General features: G+C 33.1%; 1 protein-coding gene across 1 annotated transcript in view; it reads left to right on the top strand.

Moving 5' to 3' along the window:
• RADX (RPA1 related single stranded DNA binding protein, X-linked) overlaps positions 1–20,789 on the top strand; it is a 60,913-nt gene that overhangs the window by 1,050 nt on the left and 39,074 nt on the right. Inside the window, exons 2-7 of the mRNA XM_004440443.3 lie at positions 7,562–7,704; positions 8,896–9,088; positions 16,124–16,232; positions 16,432–16,523; positions 16,631–16,753; positions 19,545–19,649. Coding sequence (XP_004440500.1) covers positions 7,562–7,704; positions 8,896–9,088; positions 16,124–16,232; positions 16,432–16,523; positions 16,631–16,753; positions 19,545–19,649 — 765 coding nt within the window. The remainder of the gene's footprint in view (positions 1–7,561; positions 7,705–8,895; positions 9,089–16,123; positions 16,233–16,431; positions 16,524–16,630; positions 16,754–19,544; positions 19,650–20,789) is intronic.

The following is a 20,789-nucleotide window of genomic DNA, read 5'->3' as shown; positions in this document are numbered from 1 at the left end:
ATTACACGTTTGACTACAGTGGAATTAATCTTAGTTTCATTCCCATTCCAGTTGTGGAAATAGTACTTTCCGTGTTGTTTGGAGAGTGTATAGATTTGAATTCGGCGTAAAAGTTGTAAATATTTGTGGTTTTGCATATTTTAGCCTTCATTCAAAAAAGGATGTTCCGTAATTTATTCCTTAATAATTTACTTTAATGAAACACCTTTTTTCTGTCTTTGAGTGTAGCAGTTATGTAAATATTGCTTTTTGAATGTGTGATTGTGTGAGAAGGCTTGAAATTCTCATTTTTGTGTTTCTTATTACTTACGACGAACAATACTGATCTGAGAAGTTCCATTCTTCTGTATCAGAAGTAGAAAGTTAACCTGAAAATGCCAGCTCATAATTAACACTGCTCTAAAATATATTTTATCTGTAAGAGATGGAAGTAAGGGAAATGACAGTACCATAGGCATGTACGTGTATGGAATGGGGAAGAAATAAAATGCAAAAGATAAAATAAGAACGAAAGTACTGGAGAGAAAAATATGATAATTTTCTACATTTACTGCTTTTCAGGTTTTTTTTTTATATTGCAGTCATAATTCTAGATCACATGTAATAATCTTACTGTGACATATACCAGAAGCAAACTTTAAAGTGAAAAGATAACTAGGTCAAAAATATGCAATTAAAGTAATAAGCAGTTATAAGGAAAACAAATGTTATAGAAATGTGTATCCAAGGATGATTTATATAACTTAAGCTTTAAAAGCAAGATAGTCATTTCGGGGATGATATCATGGAATGATTTTTATCTCAAGCATGGAATAAGGCAGCAGTGCATTACTACTCTAAGTGTTGATCATTTTTATTTTTAGAATTTAATGTATAAATGAAAAATTGACACTCTAGAAGAAGAATTGAGGGGAATAATAATTTGTAAAAGAATGTCATTTTTCTGCTTATGAAAGTAATAGCTATTCAATATTGAAGCCATATTTTTATTACAAAAGGCAATGTCCATGTGCTAAAAAATCCAAACTATATATTTAAGAGTATATTGTATTGAAAATGTAAGAGCCAAGTGTAGTAAAATGTTGATGACAAAATCTAGAGTGGATGTATTGATGTTCTTTCAAGTTTGCTCTGTGTTTGAAATTTTTAATAATAAAATGTTGGGGTGGAGTGAAAGACCCCTTTTGCCTCCTCCTATGCCTTCAACTTTCCTCTCAAAACTCCAAACTGTCAGGAGTTTATCTTTGAAAAAAATAAATTATATGACACTGTGTGATTTTCTATTTTTGCTTATCTCAAGCATCTTTAATGTACATCTGTTCATATACTCTTCCATGGTATGGATATACTTATGATTTATGTAATCATGCCCATGTGAGTGGGTAATTTGTAATTTTAGGCAGTTTTTGGTTTTTCAGTTTTAGATCCAGTGCTGAACATCATTGGGATATGCACATATTTCACTATGTTCAGATATTTCTGGATGGATTCCTAGAAATGAAATTGCTGGGTTAAAGAGTAATTAAATTTTTAAATTTAATGGATATTGACAAATCATCTTCTGAAAAAGTTGTACTAATTTACAGTCCCACCAACATATATATGAGAGTGCCCATTTCCCCCATCATACTATTTTTAAATTACATCTTTTGACTTTTTCTGATTAATATATAGGATTTCTTTGCTAATGGGTATTAAGATTTTGTCTGCTATATATTGCAAATTATCTTCTCACGCTCTCTTTAAACTTTGTTTATGGTGTGTTTTTGTACTTTTAAAACTTTTCTGTTAAAGTATAACATGTACACAGTAAGGTGGAAAAGTCTTAAAAATACAGCTTGATAAATTTATATATATATATATATATATACATACATCTTTGTAACCACCCCCCCAGATCAAGATATAGGACACTTCAAGCACCCCAAAAGGCTCCCTCTTGCCCTTCCTGATCAGTACTCTACTCCAAAGGTAACCAATATTGTGACCTCAAAGACAGCTTTTTAAAATGGAAGTCAGTTAAAATGCCACTCGCCTGCCGAAATCTCTCCAGTAGCTCCCCATTGCACTAAGATCGCAATCCAGACTGCCCACGGGGGTCTCCAAGCCCTTACAAAGGTTGGCAAACTGTGTAAAGAGCCAGATAGTAAATCTTTTGGTCTTTGCTGGACATATAGTCTCTGTTTCAGCTATTCAGCTTTGCCATTGTATAGCGAAAGCAGCCACAGACAATATGTAGGTTAATGGATTTGGCTGTTTTCCAAGAGGCCGGCGGGTGGTGTGGTGGTGAAGTTTCGGCGCTTCACTTCAGCGGCCCAGGATTGGCGCGCCCGGATCTGAGCGCGGACCTGTACACGGCTCGTCAAGCCATGCTGTGGCGGCGGCCCACGTGCAAAATAGGGGAAGATTGGCACAGATCATTAGCTCAGGGCGAATCTTCCTCACTGAAAAAAAAAAAAACGAAATTTATTTACAAAAACAGGCAGCAAGGCGGATTTGGCTTACGGGACATAGTTTGCCCACTCCTGCCCTACGGAATCCCCTTACTCTCCTCTCTAACCCCTCGCCTCCACCATTTTGTTTCAGTAATATCAGCTTATCTTTTTAATCGTTAAGCCTCCAAACTCGTTCCTGCCTCAGATACTTTGCTCCTGTCTTTTCCTCTTTCTGAAAAGTTCCTTCTCATCCTCAAGTTTCAGCTCAAATATATAAAACATCTTAGAAAAGGGCTATTTAAATATGTATTCCCTCCCCGTTTATTATTATTACATCACTGTGCAAATACCCTTCATAGAATTGATAGAACTCTGAAATTATTTTCTTTCTCCTCCCACTAGTTTATAAGATCCATGAGGGCAAGGACTCTGTTTTTTTCACTGCTGTGGGTTGTTTCCTCTATACCCAGAACAATGTCTGGCACATAATAGGCATTCAGTAAGTGTTTATTGAATAGAGGAATGAATGAAATAAATTACATTAATGGATTTTCTAATGTTGAACCACTTTTGTATCTCTACTTGGTTATGGTTGTTATTTTTACATCTGTACGTTCAGGTGAATTTGGTCCATAGGTTTTGTTATTTTTTTAGTGGGGTACTATTTCAGTCCAATTTTGATATCAGGTTAATATTAGCTTAGTAGCATGAGTTGGGAAGCTTGCCTGTTTTCCTGTGCTTACAGAAATCATGTGTTCACTGAAGGTTTGGTAGAATTTACCCCTAACACTGTTTGAACCTGGGGCCTTGAGCTGGGATTGGGGGTTGAGAGAATGACTCCTTTTCAATTTCTTGTAGAAAAAGTAATGAAACCAATAATATTTCTTCTTGAGTCCATTTTTGAGAGTCAATATTTCAATCTCATTTCCACTCTCTAGGAAATCTCATTTCACCTAGATTTCAAAGTTGCACACAGTAGTCTATATTTTTCAATCTCTGTCTTGTTAGTTACATTCCTTTTTACATTCCTAACCTTTGTGTCTTCATCCTTTTCCATGATCAGCCTCGCCATAGGTTTGTCTATTTTTTTGATATTGAAAAAAAAAGACTCTTGGCTTTATTAATTAAGAAGTCTAGTGGGGAGATGCTTTCTACTTTATTTATGCTATCATCTTTAATTCCTTTTACTTCCTTTGTTCATATTTTTATTGTAACTACCTTCTTGAGTTGAATGCTTGTTTCATTTATTTCCTCATTTATTACTTCCAAAAGCTTTTAAAATTCTGAAATTTTCCACAGGTACTGCTTTGGCTGCATCCCCCAGGTTTTGAAGTGTAGAGATTTCATTGTTACTCATATTTCTTATTTTAAATTTGAGTTCCTCTTTAACACCCAAAAGTTTAGAAAAAGCTTACTTATTAGGTATGAAGTTCCTTATTATGCCAAGTTTTTAAATTTTAATTAAAATATTCCATATCCTTATTTTTAAATCTATTTTCTTTGCTCATTTCTCTGAGAGGAATATTGGCTTCTCTTCTGGTGGTGGTTTTGTTCATTTCTCCTTATATTTCTAAAAGTTTTTGATTTAGATGTTGCTGTAATGTGTAAAGTTTCATAACTTATTAATATCTTGTTGGTGGATTTTACTCTTTTTCAATATGGAATTTGTCTCTTTTTACCTTGAATTATATTTTGTCTGACAGTGCTATTTACCACTTCTGCTATCTTTTAGTTAGCATTTAGAGCAATGGTTCTCAAACGTGGGTGGGTATCCGTTTCACCTTAAAAGTGTTTTAAAATGCAGATTGCTGGGCCCCACCACCAGTTTCTGATTCAGTAAGTCTGTGGTAGGACCCTAGAATTTGCATTTCTAACAAGTTCACTGGTGATAATTGATGCTGCTGGTATAAAGGCCACATTTTGAGAACCACTGCTTTAGTGGTTCTTTGTCCATCACTTTATCTTCATTTTTTTTTCAATTTGTCTCTTTTAAGAAACATATAGCTAAGATTTTGCTTTTTGACCCAAACCAATTCTTTTTCTTTTAAGAGATGAATTTTATTCAATTAAATTTAATGTGATTAATGATGTTTGTACTTGTTGAAATCTGACTTTGTTTACTACATGCCATGCTTTATTTTTTTTACCTTTGCAGGATTTAAAAAATTATTTTCTTCTAGTGCTTTAGAAATTATACATTATATTTGTATTCTGCTGGTGGTTACCTTTAATGTTTTAACAAAATTATTTAAACTCACATTTTTGTGTCAATCTCCAGAATTATTCAGAATTTATAATATACCCCTCCTGAACAAGACAAGACGTTTAGGACTCTACTTGGTCATGATGCCATTTATTTAGTGTACTGCTGTATTGGATTTGAAAGAATTTGATTTAGGATTTTGGCTATCATAAATGATTTGGGTTTATAGTTTTCTCTTTTGTACTATTTCTGTCATGATTTTTCAGGATTCATCTAAGTTTATAAAATGAATTGGTACAATTTCTGCATTTTACTGTGCTCTAGAACAACTTAAAGGAAAGAGATATCCTTTGAAAATTGTTAGAATTTTCTTGTAAAACCATGTGAACCTTGTCCTATGTTTGGAGGTCATTATTTTTGAACTTTTTCATTTTCTTCTATGGTTATTGACCTATTCCAGTTTTCTTCTGTTTCTTAGGGCAATATTGGTAATTCGTATTTTCCTATAAGATTATCTATTTCACTGATGTTTTCAAGTTTAGTGATATATAATCATATACAATAATCTTTACAATTTTTTCTCTGTGTTTATAGTTGATCACATTCCAAATGTTATATTTTTTTTTCTTTCTTCATGATTGCACTTGTCAAAGTTCTACCTTTTAATTAATTTTTCCTGGGAATTGAATTTACCAGTACTACTGTTTTCTAATTCATTATTTTCAGCTTTTATCTTTATCCCTTTCTGCATTCCTTAGATTTATTCTTTTGCAGCAGTTTTCAATGTATGATCCAAGGACCCCCCCAGGGGTGTCCCTAAGATCTTTTCAGGGGATTCACAACGTCGAAACTATTTTCATAATAAAAATACTAAAACTTTATTTACCTTTTTTCCCTCTCATCCTCTCAAAAGTATACGGCGGAGTTTTCCAGAGGCTACATGCCATATGACGCTGAAACAGACTGAATGCCAAGGAAAATATGTGTATACAGCTGTCCTCTGTTAAGCTAGACACTAAAGAGACTTGCAAAAATGTAAAACAATGGCACTCTTCTCACTACATTTTTTGTTTTGGAAAGTATAGTCATTTTTCAAAAAATATATATTTATATTATACATAATAGGTTTATTGTTATTTTTAAGGGAATTAATGAATATTTTTTTATTTCTTAGTTTTACTTTATAATATGATAAATATTGATAGATATCACCCACATAAACAAAAGCTTTTTGAGGTCTCGAGTAATTTTTAAGAATGTGAAGAGGTTCTGAGACCAAAACGTTTGAGAATCACTGTTCTGTTGCTTACTATCTAACTTTTTATATTAAATATCTAGTTTATTTATTTTCATTCTTTCTTTTGATAGTGAACACACATTTCTATGAATTTACACAGATTCCTCATTGTCTATGTATAGCATATGATTTTTTTTTTATTTGAGAGATATATATTCTGTGAAGTTCGTGAGTTAAAAACCTAAACTGGGAAAACGTCAATCCGGCAGATGTTTGATCACAGCTAACTCTCTGGACCCAATTATAGCAGAAACAGTGGCTCTTAGAACTCCGCTTTTACAAAACCAAGTAGCTCTTGAATTTATTCCAGCCAGTAAAGGAGGTGTATGTGCCTTCACTGATCAAGAGTGTTCCACATACATTCCAGATAATTCAGAGCTGATCCATGATTTGTCTGACCACATTAAAAAGGAAATCACTTAATTACATCAGATCAAATATTAAGACCTGTGATCCTGGGCTAGTAATGTATTGGAAGAATCTGGAGGGAAAATTACACAAAATATTCTAATACTGAAAATAGTGTGTTTTTCTATGCTACAGGTGTATTCATAAAATACCATTTAAACTCTTATTAAAAAGAAATTACAAGTATGGTTTTCGTGCCAAAATGGTGAGTAAGTGATACATTATGTGAATAAAAATGGAAGTGGAGGATGCCTTAGTGACATAAATATTGGAACAAATACAAGTTTAGGTTTTAAAAGTTGCCACTGTGAGCTATGAGAGAGCAAAATGTGGGGAGAACTGCAGATGAAACCCCTCTTAACCCAAGAAAGAGTAAAATCAGAAATATAAGTTAATCTTTTAAAGATGGTGAATAGCTTTTAAGCAGTTCTTGTTTTTGCCAGCAGGCTTGGAGATTAAAACATTTCAAAGTAAATTATATGGCATATGAGAAGATAATAAGTGTTAAGTAGAAAAATAAAGTGGGATGGGGGATAAGTAAAGGGATCAGTTTTCAATAGGGTGGTTAGGGATAACATCACTGAGAAAGTGACTTTTGAGTAAAACTTGAAGGAGAGGAGAAAGGAAGACACTTGGCTATCTAAGAAGAAATTCCAGGCAGAGGGAACAGCAAGTCCAAAAGCCCTGATATAGGACCATGTCCTGCCTGTTTGGGAAAGATAGAACTTATGCATATGAAACTAAGGTGAGGGCAATACAGAAATATATCATAAAACAATTCTATAAATTAAATATAGAGGTGCTTAGTAGTGGGAAATTATTCCATGGCGTTGAGTTTTTTCCACAAAATTTCTTAAGGGAGGTGAGTTTAGATCCAAGTTTTCCAGGAAGTAATTACACAGTTTGACAAGGTGGAGGGCATTCTAGATGGAACAGTGTGTTAGTTAATATAGGTATTTACCTATGTTCCAGGCACATAGTAAGTCATATAAATATATATATATATATATATATATATATACACACTTTTTTTAGCTATTATTATTAGGGATAGTGTGTATTATTAAGTTTTATATGTGAGAAATATATAGACTGGCTTAGATGGTGAAAAGGAGTTGCTTTGAGTATCATCTGGCTACCATTTTTAACCATTAAATTAGAAGTTTGAAATTACCATGACATATTAAAGTAGGATTGTTTTTCTTTCTTGTATTCTAGATACCAGAATAATCTCCCTTTCTCACCTTGAAATGACCTGGGCTAGGAGAAGAAGTTTTCCTGCTTTGCTTGTGAGAATCTTGCATAAATCGAAACTGCGATACTATGGAAAACCTGATAAAGATATGATTGAGCCATACCAGGTATAAGTGATGATAAGATATTATATGGTAATTTAACAGTTATAGACTATAACTTACAGACTTGACTCTATATTAGGATAATGTATGTTTAAATAACATTTTATAAGTTCAATTTAATAATTTAAAAAATGTACATAAATGTATAAAGATATTTTTCTATGTAATTTCTTGTACAAAAAGGAATTCTTTTTGTATTGGCACCCTTTAGTTCCCTGATACAGCTGGTCTCCTTCACGTCTTTTTCTGTAGATTCAGTCATTTCTTCTCTACTGTGCTTTCTACAGCAGCATATAAACATACTCTAATCTTCCATTTTAAAAAAGGAAAAAAATCTCCTTTGATCTCAGGACTCCTCTATTCCCTCTCTCCTTCTCTTCAGGCAAGCTCCTTGAAGAAGTAGTCTACACAAGATGTTTTCACTTTCTTGCCTCCCATTTACTTCTCAATACAATTAGTTGGGGTTTATTCTTCAGCTGGGAACTCACTAGAGACATTCTAATTGTCAAATCTAGCTGACACACATCTTTTCTCTTGACTCTTTGTGCCATATAATGCCGATAAGAACTACATTCTTGATTTCTGTCCCCCTTTTTTTTTTTACTTCACATTTTACTGTATTTTCACGTTATCAAGGAGTATTTTAGGTGTTTTATTAAACTTTTACTATAAAAGTTATACATACTGCTAGCAAATTTGGAAAATATAGAAAGCTATATAAATAAAGCTAATAACTAATATCACCCCAAATTCTACCACATAGAGCCACTGTTAATAAAGTATGTTTTATTCCCTTTTTTATGTATATATCATATATCAACATACATATATACGTATAATTTATTTGCACATATCTGTGATATCATATGTTTATCATATGTCATATCTATGTGTATATGTATGCATATCATATATTGCACATGAATATGTATATCATATATCATATTAAATTATCGTACAAAATGGGAATCATGTTGTACATAAAATTTTGAATCACTTAACATTTTCTTAAGTATTTTCTCATATCACTATAAATTCTTCATTCATAACTTTTCCTAGTTATAGATTCTGTCATATGATATCATAAATTATTCAGTCATTCTGCTGTAGTTTTGCTTCTTCATTCTTAAAATTTGAACACCCTGTAGATAAAAGTAACAAATATTCATGTGCTTTTGCACGTTTTTTTCCTAGACCTTTTTGGAAGTTGCTGACAGTTCAGGCACTGTGTCAGTGATTATGTGGAATGCCCTGTGTCCCGAGTGGTATAAAAGTTTGCGAATTGGTTTAGTTCTTCTGCTTCAAGATTATTCTGTTAAAAAGAGTTATCCATTCAGGATGCAGCCTCTCCCTGTGGATCCACAGATCAAATTAATTTCTACAATGGGTTAAGTATTCAATGAATTTCTTGTTTTATGTTTATTTTGTTTTTATAAATTTGCAAAGTACCATGTTGGCCAAAGGCCCTTAAAAACAACTGAAGCTGTTAGAACCTGACAGACCTTTAAACCTAACAAACCATAAAATTTTCAAGCAATCACTTAATAAATATACTTATTTGTTATTGCATTCATTAAGAAAAATCATCTGAGATATATATTGTTGAGTAATGAATGAGCTCCACTTGGGATGTACTTATTTTTGTTTTCTTTCATTTTTTGTATTATAATATTAAGCTAATGACTTGAATGTAGGTTTCTGTTACTAGGAGGTGCCATTCGAAAGGACTTTTGTCAACATTTTATTTAGAAATAATTTCAAACTTACATAAAAGTTGAAAGAATAGAATAAGAACTCCCGTATATGCTTAACACAGATTCAACAATTGTTAACGTTTACCTTTACTTTGTCATTTGCTCTCTCTCTCTCCATATATATTTTTTGTCTTCTGAACCATTTGAGAATAAGTGGCAGCCATCATACATACCCCTTTACCTCTAAGCACTTGAGTAATATTTCAATCTATATTTCCTAAGAAAAAGAACATTCTATTACATAATCACAGTACAGTTATCAAAATCAGGAAATTTAAAATTGATACAATACTGTTATCTAATCTATAGTCAATATTCAAATGTTGCCAATTGGTGCAATCTTGAAAGGGCTCTTCCTAATTAGTATTGAAATCAAAGTTTTGACATCTTGGCATCATCCTAAACATTTTGGGAGCATTAGAATTAGTATATTAAGTGATTCCTTTAAGATGTGGATATGATTTTTTTTGTATTTTCATTTTTCAAAATTATAGATTATATCACTCAACAACTTTAAGTATTGTTTTTGGCTTATAATAGTTTTATACTGGACCTGTATTTCTATGTATTCTAAATTCCCTAGTTAATCTATTAAGCTTAATTCCTTACAGAATATTCAGATAGTGTAGCCTTTTCATTGTTTCCTTAAATATAGGTTTATTTAGGAAAACCTCATGTAATTCTTTATTAAAATCTTAAGCATTTGGTAGACATCAATCATATCTTGCTGGATGAACAAGTCATTACCTAGATAGTTGGTACAATTAGTCCATTTTCTCATTACTCTTTATTATAGAAAGGTGGAAAATTAAACTGATATTGATGTTGAGAAAATACAGTAAAAGTTGGCAGAGGAAGCTAATTCACAACACGTATTATTGTGTCTACCAATTTATAAGTTCTTTTCCACAACCAAGCATATCCAAGTAACAGAATTGCTTTAGTAAAAATTGAGACATTCTTTGTCAATAACAGATAAGGTAAGTGACTTTGTTGATGTCACATAATAAATCACTGGCATAGTGGAAATTAAAACCTAGTTTTCCTGATACCTGATCTAGTGTTCTTTTTACTAGATACACTGTTTTCTGGTGTAAAGAGAATTAATTTAAATCACAGTTTTTACATGGCTGTGGACAAGTCTAGAAATATGTCTGGTTCTAATAACCACTTCTAAACCTTAAAAGCATGGGCCGGACCCGTGGCTTAGTGGTTAAGTGTGCGCACTCCGCTGCTGGCGGCCCGGGTTCGGATCCCAGGTGCGCACTGACGCGTCGCTTCTCTGGCCATGCTGACACCGCGTCCCAGATACAGCAACTAGAAGGATGTGCAACTATGACATACAACTATCTACTGGGGCTTCGGGGGAAAAATAAATAAATAAAATTATAAAAAAAAATAATAATAATAATAATAAAATAAACCTGAAAAGCATATGGAAAGTAGGACAGTAGACACCATGTGGTCAGTAGATAAACAGCCACTAAAACTTAACACTGAAACTGAGTCAAGCCCTATGCTACCTCTGCTATATAGAATTATAGGGCCAGATTTTCATAATAGAAACTCTCTCTTTAAGATATGAGAGGCTCTTTGTACTTTCAAGTAAAAAATTGCAAATACAGAAATTATTTTTAAAAATGAGAGCCTTAATGAGAATATATTGAAAATGTGCCTTTTAGTATTTAATACAGTTTCACTTCTTTTCAGTGTTAGCACCAGTCTCTATTTTATCCTATACCCTTTTGATAAGTATTGGGACTTTTTTCCTCTTTATCAGGGGTCAGCAAGCTGTTTCTGTAAAGAGCCAGATAGTAAATATTATAGACTATGCAGGCAATATAGTCTCTGTTGCAACTACTCAGCTCTGCATTTATAGAGTGAAAACAGCCAGAGATAATATGTAAATGATTGGGCATGGCTGTGTTACAATAGTAAGAACAGGCACCCATCTACAGGTTGTAGTTGCTGAGCCTATATGTGTAAATAGATCTCAATCTTGGCTGTACAGTACATTAGTATCACTTGGAGAGCATTGAAGAACCACAGGCACCACACCCTCCAAGATTCTGATTTAATTACTCTGAGGAGGGGACCAAGACAGTGGTATGTCTTTAAAACTTCTCAGGTAATGCTAATGTACAGCCAGGGTTGAGAACTACTGATTTATGATCTTTATTTTTTTTTTTAATTTTATTTATTTATTTTTTCCCCCAAAGCCCAGTAGATAGCTGCATGTCATAGCTGCACATCCTTCCAGCCGCTGCACGTGGGACGCGGCCTCAGCATGGCTGGAGAAGCGGCGCGTCGGCGCGCGCCCGGGGTCCGAACCCGGGCCGCCAGCAGCGGAGCACACGCACTCAACCACTAAGCCATGGGGCCGGCCCTGATTTATGATCTTTAAAAGTCTCAAACTGATTAATGACCTTTTGAAGGGGGAAAAAAAAGACAGTTCTGTAAACCATGCTAGGCACAGGAGATAGAAAAATAAGTAATATAGAGTTCTACCCGTAAAAACATTAATCTAACAGGATAACAGATATGTCTGATGAACAAATTGCAGTAGAATGAAAACTAATGACAGTAAACAGCAAGAAAATGTGATGAACAAAAGGGGAGAGGAAATGAACAGAAATGTAGTAGAGGAAATAATGAACGGTCAGGAGAGTAGGAGAATGGGTGGGAGAGGAGAAAGATTAAGTAGGGATTAGGAATAATAACAGAGTAGTATAAATGTTATGAGCAGGATAAACGAGGAAGAGTATGTAATGTGGGCCAGAGTTGGTCAATAAGAGAATAAGGATTTGTGATACCATCACTGCCTTCTGGTGTTGATGTTAGAAGCAAACTATTAGGATAATTTATCTTGGTTTATTTTTTAATATTTACACATTTAGCTCCAAGTTATAGAAACTAAGACATAATTTAAAAAAAAAAATAGGGGCCAGCCCAGTGGTGTAGTGGTTAAGTTTGCACACTCCTCTTCAGCAGCCTGGGGTTCACAGTTTTGGGTCCCAGGCGTGGACCTACGCACCGCTTATCAAGCCATGCTATGGTAGGCATCCCACATCTAAAGTAGAGGAAGATGGTCACGGATGTTAGCCCAGGGCCAATCTTCCTCAACAAAAAGAGGAGGATTGGCAACAGATGTTAGCTCAGGGCTAATCTTCCTCACCAAAAAAAAAAAAAAGTAAATGGAAGCCTATAAAGATGAAAATTCTGCTGTAAAACAAAGGGCATATTATTTGCTGGTAATGTATGGCTTTGTAAATTGCCATTTTGTACATCATTCTGTCCTACCTTTTACAAAATAGTATTCAGCTGGCATACCCAAATAAGAAACCTTTTAAAATCTTGAGATTTTCAGACTGTATTGCATAATACATATTGAGATAATAGCATGGAGTGTTTTTGGTTTTAGGGGGAAGGAGCTATTTATTTCATTCAAAATCTTAGCATTTTAGAGCTGGAAGGGATCTTGAATATAATCAAGTAACTATGACTATGAAAGTGCTTTGTGAAATGCAAACTGTTTTCTAGGTACAAGGTAATATCATGTAATACAAACTTTCCTCACTCATATATGAAAAGACTGAAACTCATAAAGGTAAAGTAAATTTTCCAGTCACATGGCTGGTAATAGGTAGGATGAGAAATCAAGTAGCTCCATCCTGGTTTAGTCTTTGTTTGCTACACAGCAAATTTTTAGAAAAATATTATTTATTGGCATAAAAGGAAATAGAAAGCCCAGATAATTATATAACTATTAAAGAAATTAAATCAGAGGTTTAAAATCTTACCACAAAGAAAATACCAGGCACACATCATTTTATAGGCAAATTCTATCAAATATTGGAGGAATATATCATTCCAAAACTATCCAGAGAATAGACTAAGAGAGCATACTGTCTAACTCATTCTTTGCTACCAATATAACCTTGATAATCAAAACCAAACAAGAATAGTATGAAAGAGGAAAATTAAAGGCTAGCTTCAGCCATGAACATATATTCTGAATAGAATATTAGCAAACTGAGTTCAGTTATATGTAAAAAGTGATCACACACTGTGTTGCATTGTTCTGCAGCAATGCAAATTTGGTTTCACATATGAAAATCTGTAAGTGTCAATTCACCACGTTAACAGATTAAAGAAGATAATGGTCATCCTAATAGAGGCACAAAAGGCATTTGTTAAAATCTTACATCCATTCATAAATTTAAAAAAGAAAATAGCAAGAGAAGGAACCTTCCTTAACCTGATAAAGGATGTTTACAAAATCAAAACAAAACAACACCACAACTTTTACTCGGGGAATATTTAGAAACACTCCTTTTTAAAATAGGGAACATGGATGCCTTCTATTACTATTCCTATTTAATGTTGTCCTGGCTAGGGTGAGAAGACAAAATGCATTAAAGCCATAAGGATTTTAAAGAAAAACACAAAACTGTCATTATTCACAAATTAGATTTTCTACAAAGAAAATCCAGAATAACACAAAGTATTAACAATAATAAGGTATTGGCAAAGATAGCTATAAGGTCAATATATAAAAGTGAATTGATTTTGTACACTCTAATAGCAAAGAGTTAAAATTATAATTTTAAAAACATAATTTACCTTGTCAATAATAACTGTAAGGTATCTTGAAATAAATCTAACAAAAGATATGTAAGACCTGTTTGGAGAAGTTTATAATACTTGACTGAAAGACGTTAAAGAATCCCTAAATAAATGGAGAAATATCCCATATTCCCAGGTAGGAGGTTGGTCTCAGTTTCATAAGTATGTCAAGTCCGCCTAGATTGATCTATAGATTCAGTGCTATTCCATTCAATTTTTTTTTCTGAAACTGACAAACTGATTCTAAAATTTATATGGAGGCACATAATTGTTAAGAATAGTCAAGACACTTCTGAAGAAAAAGAATAGGGGGCTGAAGAGGAAGTGAGGACTTGTCCTACAGATATCAAGTATTATAAAGTATTTATAACCGTGTAGTATTGGTATAGGTATAGACAAACTGACCAGCAAGTCACAATACAGAGTCAAGAAACAGTCCTAGACATATAAAATTTTGATATATAAAAGATGTGCTGGGCCAGCCCCGTGGCTTAGCGGTTAGGTGCGCGCGCTCCGCTGCTGGCGGCCAGGGTTCGGATCCCGGGCGTGCACCGACCACCGCTTGTCTGGCCATGCTGAGGCTGCGTCCCACATACAGCAACTAGAAGGATGTGCAACTACGACGTACAACTATCCACTGGGGCTTTGGGGAAAAAAATAAATAAATAAAATTAAAAAAAAAAAAAAAGATGTGCTGTACAAATCATCAAGGAAGGAGGAACCATTTAGTAAATAGTATTGCGACAGTTGATTATATATTTGAGGAAAAAATGACATTATATCCCTATCTCATTCCATATAAAAAATCAATTCCAGATATATCGCATACTCAAATGTTAAAGGCAAAACATTTAGAAGAACTTATAGAAAGTATCTGTTTGACCTTGGGGTAAGGAAGGGTTTCTTGGATAGGACACAGGAAATAGTAGCCATAAATGAAGATTAATAAATCTAACTACAGTAAAATTGAGAACTCTCATTCATCAAAAGACACCATAAAAAGAATGAAAAAACAATCCACAAACTGGGTGAATATATTTGCAATGATATAATCGACAAAGTATCCAATATATATAAAAAGTCCTACAAATAAATAAGAAAAAGCCAAACAATCCAATAGAAAAATGGGCAAAAGACACAAACAGATATTTTACAGAAGAGGATGCATGACTTAACCGTAAGTATATGGAATGTTGTTCAACGTAATTAGCAATAAGAGAAGTGCAAAATAAGACCACAACAAATTGTTATTTTGTGCCTATATTCGCAAAAAATAAGAAATTTAACAATACCAAAATTTGGAGAAGATGTGCATCAATAGAAATTCTTACACATTGCTGGTGGAACTATAAATAGGTCCATTACTTTAAACTTGTTTGGAATTATCCTGTAGAGTGGAACATTTGCATACTGTACAATCCAGGGTTTCCCTCCTGGGTATAATACCTTAGAAAACTGTTGCCTATGTGAACAGGGAGACATGTACAAAAAAGTTTATAGTGACCCTGTTTGTAATAGCAAAAACTGGAAATAGTCCAGATGTCCATCAACACAATAATGGATAAATAAAATTGTAGTATATCAACACCCTGGAATTATTATTCAGCTGTGGAAATGAGAAATGAGAAAAAAAGCTACTACATGCAGCTATATGGATAAATTTAAGGACAATAATGTGGAATGGAAAAAGTAGCCCTAGAATACTGTATATGGTGTAATTCTGTCCATATAAAGTTCAAAAACAAAGAAAGCCAAACAGCGTTTTGTTTGGGCAAAAAAGCATAAGTATTAAAAACCTTTTTGTTACATTAAGGAAATGATAAAACACAAAGTTTAAGGTATGATTAATGCTTTGGTAGGGAGATAAGTGGATGTGATAATGTAGGAATAGGTAAAAGAAAGCTGTTGATGATGGTCTAGTTCTTAGGGTTAGTGGTAGGCACAAAAGTGTTCAGCCTATTATTTTGCTGTGTGATTTATACACATGTATATTCTTTTATATGTATTAAATATCATATTAAAGTTATATATTTGTTTTTCAGAAATCTGCCTGAACCTTCGAGATCCTCCAAATAATATAATTATCATTCCAGAAAAGCAGGTGAAACCAGAATGGAGATTGCCAAAATTAAGTCCCCGCTTTATCACAAGGTAAAATAACTTCTTGTAAAATATCTTAAATATTAATTTTCAATGTTAGTCACTGAAACAATGTATTATAATTTGCTCAAAATCTACCCCAAATTATGCTGTAGCAATTATATAGATATACATGTTCACAATCACAATAGTAGAATGTTTTTCACTGTTTAAAGATGCAAAATCTATTTAATGATTTTGCTTTTTATAGATCAGAACTGAATGATATGCCAGCAAATAGTATCTGTGATGTTATTGGCGTTTTAGTTTTTGTAGGAAGGGTCCAGCGGTCAAAAAAGAAAGGTAAGCTTTTAAAATTGAAAATCATAAAAGTTATTTCAGTGAATAGTTCTGTGTTCGTATGTGCATAATCAGTTACGTTCATTTATTCTAATATTCTATTCATATAGAAAGCCGTGAAGATTTTTGGTCATATCGCTGGATTCACATTGCTGACGGGACTTCAGAACAACCTTTTATAGTGGAACTGTTTTCTACGTCTCAGCCAGAAATCTTTGAAAATATTTACCCAAGTACTCAGTTTCAATAATTTTATCTTTTTATTTTCAGAAGTGGGGGCATTAACTTAAAAAAATTGTAGAGTAAACTGACTTACAGAGTGGCATGATATTGAGTTTGCAAAGTTAAGCGGTCTGTTAACATGTTTAAATTTTTTCTATGTTAATATTATATTTGGTATTACAAATATTAACCACGTTCTGGTTTTTTTCTATTCAGAATTAATTTGGGATTGAAACCAGCTTTTTAGAAAACCAGCTTTGCTCTTATCAATTCTCGTTGTTAGCATTTCAGACATAAAAGCTTAAGATTCAGTGAAACTAAAACATAGTCAATTCCCTTTGTATCCATTTTGGAATTGACTAAGTAGACTCCATTAAAGACAATGAAGTCATTACCAATGTAGAATTAATTGGTAGAGCATTGGAAGACTGTATAATTAAATAATGACAATGGTAGGTATGATTCCATTTGAGTATTAAATTAATATTAGGTTGGTGGTGTTATATCAGCTGGTCAATGTTTTACTTACTGTATTGTTGATATGCCCTATTATAGATTTTATATACAAGTTAGTCTTCACATATATTATGAGAAGAAAAAAAGTATATTTAATACTTTTTAACAACTTCAGTGAATTTTTCCTTATTTGAATTTGTAGTATAAAGCTATTTTAGATATGGTGTGCTATTTTACTATTTTCCAAGTGATTATGTGAATGAAATACTGATTGTTAAATGCTTGCCAACACTGGGGAAACTCCCAGTCTTGACTACATGTAATTTTTTTTTAATCAGCAACAAGATAGAAATTATAGATCATTAGGAGACCTAGAGACCATATACTGGGCTGTTCTGCTACCCCTTTTTTCTCTATTGCAAAACAATATTACACGCTAGTCAGATATTGCCTCATTAGATTCTACTCTCTGCTTGTGAGGTTAAATTTTTTAAATATTTCTGAATAGAACTGAATTTCATCCCTATTAGGGGAGAGAGCAGAAAGAGTTTTGGCCAAAACCAGGGCATGGGGCTTCCAGGGTGAGTGGGACTATGACTTCTCATATAACTTCTCTCAGGGCATAAATGATTGGTAGTAATTCCATTCCTCTGATGACACTTCATTACCTCATTTTAGATGGGTTTTATGGCCAGGTCTCTCTCTCTTCGTAGCCACTTTAAATGACAAGCTGACACAAGTTTTGGATAATGATTTTTCACAGAATGTTGCCAAGCATGCACATTCTATTTCTTGTGATAATGTGAAAAATATCTTTCTATCAAAGGTTTGTACAGATCTTGGTGAGATTTACTCTAGTACAATAGTTGACAGCAATCACAATTTATTTTCATCTTTTGACAAAGAGTAAAGGGAAAAAAAATCATTAAATGAATGGTGAGTATTAAGGGGGCTTCAGGCCTATGAAGGGAAACATGACCAAGGGTCTTCTGGAATAATACCAGAATCCTTTAGTAGTAGGGCATCATTTTACTTTTGATTAAGGAAAGTAAAGAACTAAGAGGAACTAATATTGAGTGTTTACTATGTACCAGGTGCTCATAGATGTTATCTCATTTTGTACTCCCAGTTACCTTTTAAAGAATTATTGTTTTTACAAATTTACAAGTGAGGAAACAAAGGTCCAGAGGGGTTAAGTAATTTCCTGGATGTCAAACAGCTAGAAAGTGTTAGGTTTGAATGTGTGATTTTTAACAGCCATGAAATTAGAATTAGAGGTTTTTTCAATATTCTTATATCAACTTCTTTAACCATGAATACTCACCTATTTGTACAGTTTTTGAAATAAAGGAAAAGCAATACAAATTAAGAGAATTATTCTTAGTCATTTGAACAGATTTCTTTTCATTGCTACAAAATAAAGAACTAGTAAACTGAGATATAAGAAATGAATTTATAGCTATTAGCATGCTCTAGGGAAATATTTATTCTCAAATGAGACCTTACTGTTCTTGTGAGATTACAGGTATTTACATTTATTTCTTCATTTCCTAGTTTGTAAGACCATAACTGTTTTGGCATGTGATGAGTTAAAATAAAAAAATATTGTTGGATTAATGAAATTTTACCTCAATAACCTGATAAACAGTTAAAAACAATTCATAGCTTTTGAAAGTAATTGAAGTCTGAAGACATTATAATCTCATTTTCAGGGATTCTTTTTAGTCTTAGTTCGTTAGCAAGGTGAACAGAAAAGAATAGGTGGTATAAGCCTTGTCACTGAGGCTTAAAGTCTAATTAAGATAAACACATGTAAAACACTTGTATAAGCAAATTCAAATTAATACTGTATAGCCCTATCTGGTGAAAGGAGTCAGAGTAATTCAGGGATCAGTGTTAGATTGGGTTAATCAGTGAAAGCATCATGGAGACTAAGCTTTTTACTCTGTAGGAAATAACTGTTCACACTCAGTTGTGTGCCTGATTAGAAAGAGTCTTGCACTCTTCAACTGTGCAGCAAGCAGTGACTTCAGTTAGGTGCAGCTGTTGTAGTTTCTAAAGGAAAAGTGTTAGATCCTTTATCTAAAGGAAAAGGTAAACGTTAAGTCCTTGTTGCTCCAAGTGTGGTCAAATGACTAGCAGCACTAGTATCACCTAGGGGCTTATTAGAAATGGAGGATCTCAGGCTCCGCCCTAAAACTACTGAATCTGAATTTGCATTTTCACAATTGTTCCAGGTGATTTCTATGTTCATTAAAGTTTGAGAAGCACTGTGTTAGATCCTGATCTTGATATGTCCTCTTTGAAATGCAGAAGTAATTTCATAAGTGTTTTCATTTTCTACAGCGACATGTTTTATGTGTACACAGTTGAAAGTTGTCAGAAAGGACACTCAGGTACCTAAACTGCTTTACCTCACCACTACAAATGAGAGTCGAGTGTTTATTGCTGGTGAGCAATTTCTTTGTGTATATTTTATTGGAAATGTAATATATTTTCTCTTCATTAAATTAACTTTTACATTACAACAATCAACCATAAGATAGCTTTATTTTGACCTCCTTTATCCCTATAAGAATGTTTTAACAAAGAATATTTAGCCTATGAAATATGTTGCTTCTAGATTATTTATAATTGAAGCAATGACTTTCTGAGTCACTGGGGGATTATGTTTATGTCCTTTGGTTAATTTTAATTCCTGCTTGATATAAGGTAGATAACCATAAATTGCTTGATAGAGTGAAGACTGTTAGGCCCTATATCACCTTATGGATTCAATTAACAATATTTTAAAATGCTAAATAAAACAAAAATGTGCATCCAATTTTGGCCCCCAGATCTCACATTTTACTTATATAGCTAAAAGAGTCTCACTACTTGTGTACAAGTACATTGTTTTTCTGCATTCCCTCTGATAAAGGGATCAAAACAGTAGAGATAAAACTTTCCAGATGAGTGAGGGAATAGTGTGGAATGGTCTGTTTACTAGAATGCTACCATGTTGGTAATTAGGATATTTGTCAAAAGAAGAGTCCTAGGAAGAATGTAACACACAGATTTGTCAATACCTCATTTTGTAAATACTAATAATATTAGACGTAAATATGTACTAAAAATATCAAATGTAAATGGCACTTTTAAGTATGTTAAGAACATGAATTTAAAGCTGAGCTATATCCATAGACAATTTAGTTCATACATGATGTCATACCTTCAGGTTAATACATGATTTAAAAATCAGTTTTTTAAGAAGACGCCAACCATTTGGATAGTTAGAAAAATCCAGATTATTAGTTTTATTTTTCTTATGGCTTTTCAGTATCCTGTTGACAGCTACAGTTTAGTCCACTTAAACTCTAATATGTCTGATTTCCTTCTTAAGTTAGCATTTGTTTACTATGATAATTTTTGTATGCATATTAAGTATAATTATCTGCTACACAGTGAATAAGTAAATGACTTCTTTTCTTGGTGACATAAGAGACTTTTAATATTAAACTGTTTTTATACAAAAAAAATCTATACAGTTTTTTATAGTGAGTTATTTTTTTATTTCTCATTTTTTTTGTGCTTTACCCTTCTTGCAAACAG

The sequence above is a fragment of the Ceratotherium simum genome, chromosome X, assembly GCF_057802395.1.
Source record: "Ceratotherium simum simum isolate JZ-2026a chromosome X, ASM5780239v1, whole genome shotgun sequence".
Classification (NCBI taxonomy): Eukaryota; Metazoa; Chordata; class Mammalia; order Perissodactyla; family Rhinocerotidae; genus Ceratotherium; species Ceratotherium simum.
Note: the sequence above shows the minus strand (reverse complement) of the source record. Positions and strands in the feature narration are given on the sequence as shown.